Raw genomic sequence first — 11171 nt, 5'->3', positions numbered from 1 at the left:
TCTTGACAGAGCCGTGCCCAAAGGAAGACTCCTGATGGGCTTTCATTCATGAATATTTCAATGTTTTACAGCCTCATGAGGCAGGACCTGAAAGGGCTCGGGGATAAAGCATGGATCTATTTAAATAAACCATTTTATGATTAACATGATGAGGAAAGTCCCAGTCCCTTCCACAACTAACTAAACACCAGTAGTGATCCTTTACCAAAAAAAATAAAAAACCCCAAAACTCAATTGCTCCACGTGTTAAATGAGTTCTTTTTGGGAGCTGCAAATTTCAGCTTTGGTTTCAGTTCTCAGGGCTCATTTAGGGATGCACAGGAGTTTGTGTGTTGCTTTGCTCTTGAGAAACATTTGCAGTCCTTCCCTGCAAACATGTGCCTGGCTGTGATGCAAAGTGACAATGACCATGAAGGAGTAGCCACAAAACTGCCCAGACTGGGGAAAATCTGACCTGGAAAAATACAAATAACACCAGCAATACTGTGTCCAAATTGCAGACAAGCACATGGGTGATTAATACTGGAGAATCCAGGACAACACCCATTCAAACAAAGCATGCCAGACCCCAGGACATTCAATTTAATGTCAGAATAAATTCTGACAACTGATCACTGTGAGTTTTTAATTTTTTCCCCGTGCTGTTCTTGGTCAAAGTAAAATAATGCAGCTCCTGCTTTCAGTGTGATGAAATGCAGACAGAGATCCTGGAGACAGAAGGTATTTCACATCAGAGCAAAGAAACTCTGCACCACCTCCAAGGAGCAGCTTGCAAAGGAGCCAACAGGGACCTTTTTGCAGGGATATTTGGCCAATAACTCTGTCATTGTTCCCGTGCTGACACTGGGTACCGCAGACAATCCCAATGTTATGCAGGGGCTGCCCATCTGTCGGTCACTCCCCCCTGCTCCAAGGTTATCAGTCACACAAAGCAGGGAGCCCTGAGACAGATAAGATGTGTGACAAAGGATAAACAACCCCAGGCAGCCCAGCACCCTCCCCAGGCAGTGAGGAGCCTTTGCAAATCCCTCCTGACTCCCTCTGGGTAATCCCTGTGCTTGCAAACCCCATCACTGCCCTCGCAAACTCGTCCTGATCTCCTTAAATTCTTGGCAGATGCAAAAGAGAGCCAACCCCATGGACTTAAACACCCTCACCTCACAAGGGCATAGAGGATGTGTAATTTGTAACTATCTGGACAATTTGTAAATACCTGGACAGCAGGTAAATAGAAACCTGTCATGGAAAGAATTTCCTGTGCTGCTGGTGGACACGGTGGCAATGGGATGTCTGGTGTCTGGAAGGTGAACAGTGAGCTTTAACCTCACTGAAAACCAAGATTTTTACACTGAATGGGGAAGAGAAGAGGGTGAAGTGTTGTCAGGTCAAGCCCCATTTCCTGCAGCAGAAGCATGGAGCAGCTGTGCTGTGAGGAAAGGCTGGGAGGATTGGGATTGTTCAGCCCAGAGGCTTTGGGGTGACCTCCTTGTGGCCTTCCAGTGCCTGAAGGGAACCTACAAAAAACATGGAAAGAGAGAATTCCCAAGGGTCTGGTGTGACAGGACAAAGGAAACGGCTTCAAGCTGAAAGAAGGGAAATTTTGGTTAGATATAGGAAAAAAATTATTCACTCTGAGGGTGGTGAATTAGCACAGGGTGCCCAGAGAAGCTGTGGCTGCTCCATGCCTGGAAGGGCCCAAGGCCAGGCTGGATGGAGCTCTGAGGAACCTGGGACAGTGAAAGGTGTCCCTGCCCATGGCAGGGGAGTTGGAACTGTACAATCCTTAAGGTCCCTTCCCCAGTGGATGGAGACCCCTGCTGCATCCCAAAACCCAAATTCACCTGCTTCCTCCAACCTTTTCCTCACCCTCCACATGAAAGCCCCTTGCTCACTGGGGATTTTTATTTTTGGAGTTGTTTGTTTTTGTTGTTGTTTTGGTTTGAGGTTTTTTTTTTGTTTTGTTTTTTTGCAGTCAAACAGCAGAAGACAGAGCAGAAGAGAAGAAAATTTAAATAATCCCAGAGACCCACTTAAGGTATCCAGCTGTACCAGCAGCCAAGGTGGTTGGAGAGAGCCTTGTGTGGCCCAAGTAGCACCAGCTAAAACAAGAGGAAAACATGGGTGTCTTTATCAGTAAAGTCTTCAAAAATTCACTGGTAACAATTATCTTATTCAATCCTTAAACGATTAACAATTATTTTATTCTATTCAATCGTTAAACAATAAAACAATTATTTTATTCAACCCTTAAACAATTAACATGTGTTAATAACACAGCCTGATGAAGCTGTGGGTTTTATATATAGATATATTTATATGTGTGTGTGTATTTATACATGTCAAAGCACTCAGAAGATGCAGTATGCTGTATCCTGTGTCTGTATCCAGAGGACACAGTCACTGAGACACATTTTGGGGCATTCCTGCTGAACTGGCACTGACAGTGGGGCCAGCCCTGGGTAGGACCAAGGGGGCTGTGAAGGACAGAGACTTGAGTGCCACCAGGCTTTGCTCTGGAGGATGGAGACAGGAGAGGGGTTCATCTCCCATGAACCCAGAGCTGTGCTCACCCACCAACTCCTCCCAGCTCATGAAAAGCTTGGAGAGAAGGTGTCAGCCAGCCTTCTGGTCTTGGTCCCACCACAGGACAGCATTACAGGAACAAAAAGCCTGGCTCCTGGGAGGAGGTTCATCCAGAGAGTTTAATATAAACAGCCTATATAAACACAAACACATACAAAAGCAGAATCACCTTCCAAATAAATAAACAGCTGTGTTTGCCCCAGTTACACGCTCGCAGCAGCCAGTTTGTACCTGTGGAACAAACCTCACAAGCAAGCAAGCTCACCCCCAGCAGACACCTTGCCCTGGCCCATGAATGACAGAGAATGTGGCATCCCCCCTGTCCAGAGGGCAGCAACCCCCACATCCTCAGGGACCCTTTGAAACTGTCCAAACACGAGACAGAGGAGGCCTTTTACTTTATTGGAATAAAGGGAGAGGCCATGGGGCATTCCCCTGGGATCTCTCAAATTTTTGGAGGACACAGACTCCTTTTATCCCAATTTCCCTTCTGTCTTTCCCCCTTGGCTGAGGTACTTGAGAGGTACAGACTGCCCAGAATGCCTGCTACCAGAGATTTCCCTCTAATATATATTTCCCTCTATAACCCTCCCTTTTAGTTTTTAATTCTTATGGAACTTGGGCTTTTCCCCCATTGTTTCTTGCACCTTTCAACTCCCAATTTCCTTTATCCGCCAAGCCTAAAGTTTATCCGTAAAAGCAAAATCTCTTTTTTCCATTAATCACAGTGGAATCCCATTGATCAATCAGTGGAATCCCATTCTCCAATCAGTGGAACCCTCCCCATTGTTTCTTTCATCTCTCAGTGCCAGTTTTATCTACCAACAGACCCCACAGCTTGTAAAGACAAAATCTGTCATTCCCCTCAAAGCCCCTCAGCAAGGATGCCCCAAAGCCCAGGAAGGTTTTGTGTAGCCATGATATTTTCTGAAAAATCCTTTCCTTAGGATTTTTTCTCCTGAGAAGCTGAGAGGCCTCAGGAACAAAATGTAAACAATGGTTATCTGCTGGTGTGGAATGCAACAGGTGGATCTGGGATTGGGCTCATGGGGTTGTTTCTCATTAATGGCCAATCACAGCCCAGCTGGCTCGGACTGTCTGGTCAGTCACAAACCTTTGTTATTCATTCTTTGCTATTTTATTCTTAGCCAGCCTTCTGATGAAATCCTTTCTTCTATTCTTTTAGTATAGTTTTAATATAATATATAACATAAAATAATAAATCAAGCCTTCTGAAACACGGAGTCAACATTCTCGTCTCTTCCCTCATCCTGGCACCCCTGCGAACAGGGTCGCAGGTGTCGCTGCGGCGAGGGCACCCTCACTCCTGGGGCTCCGCGCACTCCATGTCCCCGCCCAGGGCAGGGCACCGGCACTCCCGGGAGCCGCGGCGCACGGAGGAGCCGGCGGGCACCGCCATCCCCTCGGGGTCGTAGCACACGCACCGGGGACACCCATCGGCCACCGGGCTGCCCAGGGCGCGGCAGGCGGGCTCGGGGCGCGGGCAGAGCGGGCTGCAGGCGATGTCGCCGCCGTCCCCGCAGCGGCACAGCCGCCGGGCGAAGTCGATGTAGAAGGAGCGGCCGGCGGGGACGCGGCCCCCAGGGAAGCCGTGGAGCTCGCAGTCGGCCTGCAGGTGGGGCGGGCAGGGGCAGGACAGCGGGCACGGGGGACAGCAGGCGGTGGCGCCGGGGGGCGGTGGCACCTCCGCGTCGCCCTCGGGGCACGGCGGGCAGGCGCTGCGGTCGCAGGCGGGACTGGGGGATGCGCTGCGGAGCAGGAGGGAGGCGAGGCACAGGAGGAGGGCGGCGGGGAGAGGCATGGTCCTGGTGGCCCTGGGGGAAAAGGGAAATGGGAGCAGGTGTCACACAGGGAGCGGCACACAGAGGGTGGGCACACGCAGGGAGTGGCGCACGCAGACACGAAGTGTCACACACAGCAATGTCACACGGAGTGGCATAGGCAGGGAGTGCCACACGCAGGGCGTGTCACACTGAAGGGAGTGTCACACAGGGGCACGCTGAAGGGAGTGTCACACTGAAGGGAGTGTCACACTGAAGGGTGGGCACACGCAGGGAGTGTCACACAGGGGCACACTGAAGGGAGTGTCACACTGAAGGGAGTGTCACACTGAAGGGTGGGCACACGCAGGGAGTGTCACACAGGGGCACACTGAAGGGAGTGTCACGCAGAAGGGAGTAGCACATTGAAGGGAGTGTTGCACACAGACACGAAGTGTCACACACAGGGCACGTCACACGGAGCGGCATAAGCAGGGAGTGTCACACGCACACACAGTGCCACACTGAAGGGAGTGCCACACGCACACAGTGCCACACTGAAGGGAGTGCCACACGCACACAGTGCCACACTGAAGGGAGTGCCACACGCACACACAGTGTCACACGCACACACAGTGTCACACTGAAGGGAGTGCCACACGCACACACAGTGTCACACTGAAGGGAGTGTCACACGCACACACAGTGCCACACGCGCACACAGTGTCACACTGAAGGTCCTGGGCCCCTCCACAGGTTAGAGCCAGGGGATCAGCCCCATCTCCTTAAGGAGCCCATGGCTGGAGGTTGGGTCACCCATGGGTGCCCGTGGAGATTCTCAGTTCAGTCAAAGAAAGAACAAAGAATTTCTCCCAAGCCTGGGAATCTTGGAGGAAAGAATTAAAACAATAATTATCTCTCTTTCTGTAGCTATTGTGTATAGTTATGGCTCTTCACAGTGTGCTATTCACAGTCACCAGTGGTGTGAGATGGTTCTACTCTGAGGCCAATCAAGGATCACTTTAGCAAGTCACATTATAAAAAACCCTTTCCTTTCATTAAAGTGAGCCCTCTGACCCCCCTGAAGACTGGAGTCTTTCTGTCCCTGATTCAACAGCATCAGGTACCAGGAGGGTTTGCTCTAAATCAGGTACCAGGAGGGTTTGCTCTAAATCAGGTGCCAGGAGGGTTTTGCTCTAAACCAGAATCTCTCACCCCCAAAGCCCATCCTGGCCCTGCCACAGTGCCCTCCATCCCCAGGGCTCACACAGGTGGGCACTGCTGGGCACAGCCCACCCTGCAGCACTCACTGAGCCTTGGCATGGCTGCCCCATGGCAAATGGGACTTGCTCACCCTCGTGTTGGTGCTAACAATTGACATTTCAATGAGAAATTAGTTGTTCCTGGAAGGCATGCAGGCCTGGGCAGAAGCAGGGCTCACAGAAGCACTGTCTGCTTTGGTGCTTTGCCCTGTGGCTGCTCCAGGCACCAGGTCTGGGTGTCAGCTCCCAGCCTGTCCTGCTCTGCCACTCACTGCCTGCCTTTCCCAGCCACCTCACTCCTTCAAAGGAAGCCAAGGGGGTCACTCCATCTCTATTTGAACTGCAAAAACCTTTTTTCCTTAAGGAAGATGTTTCCAGTGTTGGCGGGCATTCCTGTGGGACTCAGCTCTTTGTCATCTCCATTTCTTTGGCCAGCCTGTTCTTAGAGAGTCACTCCTGGCATGAAATTCCCTCCCTGTGCCTGCTCCCTCCTCCTCCTCCACTCACACCTTGGATGCACAGCACCTGGCAGCCCAGGCTGAATCCTCTTCCTGTTTAAAGGCTGAGGACTCTTTTTTTTTTCCAGCTTTTCAAGACCCAGTGTTTCCTCTAAATGCATTTTTTGGATCCCTTCCCTCTGTCTGAGTCCCCCTGTGTCCTGGTGTATTAAATACACCTTCCTCCTTCCTGCACTGGGTCCTTCCAGCTCTGGACTCTTCTCCCATTGCCACCTTTGATTACATTTATATCATCACCCTTTGATAACCCCAATTTCCTAATCTTGCAGGCATGCAACTACTTGCAGTTATTTCTTAACATCTCCTTAAACAAAAAACATTTGCAAGTTGCATAATCATAAAAAAAAAACCTTGAAAGCACAGCCCCTGTCTGTTATCAATTTGGAAAAAAAAAAAAAAAAAGAAAGACTTTGAAGCTTTTCTGGTTTTAAAGCATGCTTTTGCTAGTTTAAGTACCTTAGACCAGCTTTGTCTTTGCTGGAGTTGTTCTGCCCCTTCCTTTCATTCACACATTTTAATCTAGTGGTTATTTGCTGCCATTCCCTGAGGACTGGCACAGAACCCAGCTGTCACTGACATCTTTTATGGAAAATCCTTTCCTTAGGAATTTTCCTCCTGAGAAGCTGAGAGGCCTCAGGAACAAAATGTAACCAATGGTTATCTGCTGCTGTGGAATGCAACAGGTGCATCTGGGATTGGTCTCATGTGGTTGTTTCTAATTAATGGCCAATCACAGCCCAGCTGGCTCGGACAGAGAGCCCAAGCCACAAGCCTTTGTTATCATTCCTTATTATTCTATTCTTAGCCAGCCTTCTGATGAAATCCTTTCTTCTATTCTTTTAGTATAGTTTTAATGTAATATATATCATAAAATAATAAATCAGCCTTCTGAAACATGGAGTCAGATCCTGGTCTCTTCCCTCATCCTGATTCCCCTGTGAACACGGGCACACCCAGCCATGCTCCCCATGGAAAAGCTGCTGCTGGAAAGGAATTTCCTTCCCCAGGAGCTCCCTCCTGGCTGCCCCACACAGGCAGAGCAGGACACCCCCACCAACCATCACCGAGTCCTGGGAGAAGATTTCTCACACCCCAACCATTGCCAGAACACCCCACCCTACCCAGCAGTGAAATTGGGCACCTCCAGCAGAGCCCATTCCCAGCAGAACCATTCCATGGGAGCAGCATCACCGGGCTCCCGCTATTCCCTGGGGAAATGCTCATCCTCCCCTCCCTTCTGGGGGATGCAGGCTGGCCCTGCCCCGTTCCCCGTGGCTCCCGGGTTACCTGCAGGGTGGGACGGGCGCTGGGATGCTCTGGGATCCCTTGGGATGCAGCCCCGCTGCTGCCCGCACCTCTATTTATGTGTCTGCACGGTGGGGCCCTGGCGGGGCCAAAAGGGAGGCGGGGAAGCCTCCAAGGTGCTGGCCCTGCCCAGCGAGATGCTTATCTCGCTGCCGGTGTTGGCTCTGTCTGAGCTCAGGCCAATCCCAGCTCTGTCCTGGCTCCCCACGCCCCTCTGGGCAAACCTCCCCGGGGTTTGTGAAGCACCATCAGCCCCCCTGTGCTGCACAGGCTGCTGGGGACAGGGACGCTGGAGGCCACAGGGAGGAAAAAAGGAGTTAAAAGCGGTGGGAAGGCAGAAATTCCCTCCTTGTGCCTGAAACGCAGCCGGCTCTGGGGTGATGCACCCCAAAATGTGGGAGCCAGGGAGTGGGCATGGACCTTCTCAGGGCACACAGCTTCCCAGGACAGGGCAGCTCTCCAGCCTTTAAAGCCCTTGGGGTTTGTTTTCCTCTGGATTGAGCTGCAGGGAGCCAAGGCTGTGGATCTCAGCAGGGAAGGGATGCACAAATTTCATGTGCCCTGACCAGCACAGGCAGCCTGAGCTTCTTCCCCCTGGGCCATTTGGTCCCTGCTGTGGAAATGTCTTGCCCTGATGTGCTCATGATCTCATTGGAAATGTGTCCCCCAACCCTACAGAACAGAGGGGTGCAGAGCAGAGGCATCTTGGGGCAGATGGGGCTGGAAAGCAGTGAAGGTTCTGGGGGCACACAGGGCTCACCCTTTGAGCAGTGTCACTACAGGACACGAAACAACACGACAGGCACACACTGCTGTTCTCAAGGTTGTGGGGTGTCGCAGGCATCTTTTATGAAAAATCCTTTCCTTAGGATTTTTTTCTCCTGAGAAGCTGGGAGGCCTCAGGAACAGAATTTAACAATGGTTATCTGCTGCTGTGGAATGCAACAGGTGCATCTGGGATTGGTCTCATGTGGTTGTTTCTAATTAATGGCCAATCACAGTCAGCTGGCTCAGACTCTCTGTCCGAGCCACAAACCTTTGTTATCATTCTTTGCTATTCTATTCTTAGCCAGCCTTCTGATGAAATCCTTTCTTCTATTCTTTTAGTATAGTTTTAATGTAATATATATCATAAAATAAAAAATCAGCCTTCTGAACCATGGAGTCAGATCCTCGTCTCTTCCCTCATCCTCAGACCCCTGTGAACACTGTCACAGTTGGGAAGGATGAAAGTTTGCCAAGAAAGTCTCACAGATATGTGTGCTTAGCAGAAAGATTTTTAAATGTAGAGTCTGATGAAGGAATAGAAATGGAAGCAAGTTTTGATATAGAAGAAAAGAATTGCTGGGCCAGTCTGACTGGATAACCAAGGAGGCACAGGGTGTGTTAGGTAGAAGGGGTTTTTATGGCTTAGAGCAAAGGATAAACCCACCCCAAACAAGAAGATGTTTTTACCAAGCAAGAAGATAGCACAGGCAAACAAGTCAGCAAAGTTGCAAGTAGAAAAAAGGTCTCAGAATTTTCCACTGAAAAGAAAACTGAAAAACAACTTCTAGGTTAAACTGCAATGTACTGACTTTTAGTGATTGGAGAACAGTAACATGACTATGGTAATTACAGTAGTTATGACAGGCTATAGATAGAATTTCAGGTATAGATTGGTTGTACTGCATGAAGATGCTCAGCAAAGAACAGTCTATAATGCATTGGAACCTAAACCAAAGGGTCTCCAGGCCTGCCTGCAGCTGGAGCTGACAGCTGTAGGCACAGCTCTGTCACCCACCACCCTGGGCTGCTGCAACCTCTTGGATGGAATAAACTGCATTTTGGAGAGTGCCTGGAGTCCTGCATCCCTCATTTCAGCTCTAACACAAGATGAAAAAAGGGGACTTTATTTTCTGACTCTAACATTTATAGATTTCCAAAAGTGACAGTGGACTGGAGGGTGACAGTGCCACCTCTCCAATGACACTGGACAAACCAACAGCCCATCAAATTTCTCTTCTTCCATAAAAGAATGCAAAACAATGAGTTACTTACATAAAGTGTGTGAGAAAGTTCATTACAAGAATGTAAACATCAGAAGGCTTAGAAAATCTTAGAAAATCTTAAAAAATCGAGGTGACAGAGCAGGAGGTGCTGGGAGAAGGGCAGGGGTGGACCTGCAGGCTGAGGGAGCTCTGGAGCTGGACTCTGCACTCAGGACAGTGGGCTGGGATGCTGCCTGGCCTTCATCCACCTCCTGCTCCCCTCTCATGGCTCCTGAAGCCTGGAATTCCCCATCCCTCTGGTCCAGAACCCCCACAAGAGCTCCAGAGCAGCGAGCTGTGCCAAGCTGGGCAGCTTGGAGACATAAAATACTGACAGGGACTCAATGCTAGGGGAAGGAAAAGGAGCTCCAAGGCCTGTTTATCCAGAGGGGGTCATCCTGCCAGAGGACAGGCCCAGGGATGTATGGAGAAGGGACAAAGGGTGGTGGGAGGGACGCTTGGACACGCTGCTCTCGCCACTGGTGCTGTATGGGCACGGTGGGATGGTTCTGCATGGTCCTGCAGGGATTTCTGCACACAACTCACATGAAAACTCCTCCCTTGCCTCCTGAGGCCTTTTCCATGCCAGAGACACGGTGGGCAGGGTGGCACAGCCCTGTGGGACACCTCAGGGTCACAGCTGGCAAACAGCAGGAGACACAGCAGCAGCATCCCCGGGCAGGGCAGTGCCACTGTTGGATGTGCCTGCAAAGAGCAGCCCCAGGGACACGGGAAGGGAGCCCAGGAGTGCCTTGGTGAGCCCAGGTGGAGCAGCCCTGGGGTATCTGGAGCTCACACCCACCTTTATTAGCTCCCACACTCATAGTTAACATAGAGAAGGAGTTGTAAATATTCGAGGTGGATACTCAGTGGTTACTTCACCTTTGCTGGAGTGCAGCTGCCTGTCCTGGAGCCTGTCTGCAGCTCACTGCCCTGCAGCCCTGCAGCTGCTGGAAGCCCTGGGCTCTGGGTTAACCCATAACAGCCAGGCTGGTCCAGGTTCAGACTCAGTTCTGGGCTTCATGGAGTTATGGGGCACTTTCAGACTTACTCCCGTGAGTTTGGGATATGTGCATGGACTAACAGGTTTCACTTTGCCACAGAATTGCTAAAATAAATATGAAACGATGAGGGTTGGGCTAATCAGTTTGTTTTTCTGGACAAATATGGTTATTGCACAAGCAAAAACTCTCAGAAAATCTGATAATCGCTCGTGTCACTCAGGAAACAATGGACAGCAGAGACACTTTACCTAAATGTAAATACTTCAGCATTCTATAACTTAATAAAAGTCTCCTACAAACCAGATTAGATTGAGAATATGGAGTAGCCACTTAGCTGAAATTGAAATTAGTTGTTGCCATCTTGGAGCAGCTCCAGAAAGTCACAGAAAGATTGTGAACCTCTCTGGGTCTTTTGAGAGCAGCTCCCCCAAACTGGGTTTCAATGGCACCCCAGTTTGCTCCCACAGCTCACTTTTGACATTTGCTTTCATTTTTGTTTTTTGGTAGCCATGGCAAATGGCTCTGCTGACCTTCATTATCAGTCCCCACAGTGGCCTGACAGCAGAATTAGGACCAATCCTTGCCCTCCCCTCCAGCCTATGATAAGGAGCTCTGAGGATGCATATTCAGGGATGAAGCCACAGCCCCTCTCACTGTTCTGTGACTGAGTCTCTGCTTCTTGTTTGGG

General features: G+C 50.2%; 1 protein-coding gene across 1 annotated transcript; it reads right to left on the bottom strand.

Annotated features, from left to right (window-relative positions):
• Positions 1–2683: 2683 nt before the first annotated feature.
• On the bottom strand, positions 2684–7599 carry LOC136571321 (fibulin-2-like). The gene is made up of 2 exons (XM_066571680.1): positions 7432–7599; positions 2684–4418 (listed from the first exon to the last, which is right to left on the bottom strand). The coding sequence occupies exon 2, from the start codon at positions 4403–4405 to the stop codon at positions 3905–3907; it is 501 nt and encodes a 166-aa protein (XP_066427777.1). The 5' UTR covers positions 4406–4418; positions 7432–7599; the 3' UTR covers positions 2684–3904.
• Positions 7600–11171: the final 3572 nt, after the last annotated feature.

The sequence above is a fragment of the Molothrus aeneus genome, chromosome 2 (genome assembly GCF_037042795.1).
Source record: "Molothrus aeneus isolate 106 chromosome 2, BPBGC_Maene_1.0, whole genome shotgun sequence".
NCBI classification, from domain to species: Eukaryota; Metazoa; Chordata; class Aves; order Passeriformes; family Icteridae; genus Molothrus; species Molothrus aeneus.
Note: the sequence above shows the minus strand (reverse complement) of the source record. Positions and strands in the feature narration are given on the sequence as shown.

Coding starts and splice junctions, on each gene's coding strand:
- LOC136571321 (XM_066571680.1), bottom strand. CDS start 4,405: ATGCCTCTCCCCGCCGCCCTCCTCCTGTGCCTCGCCTCCCTCCTGCTC.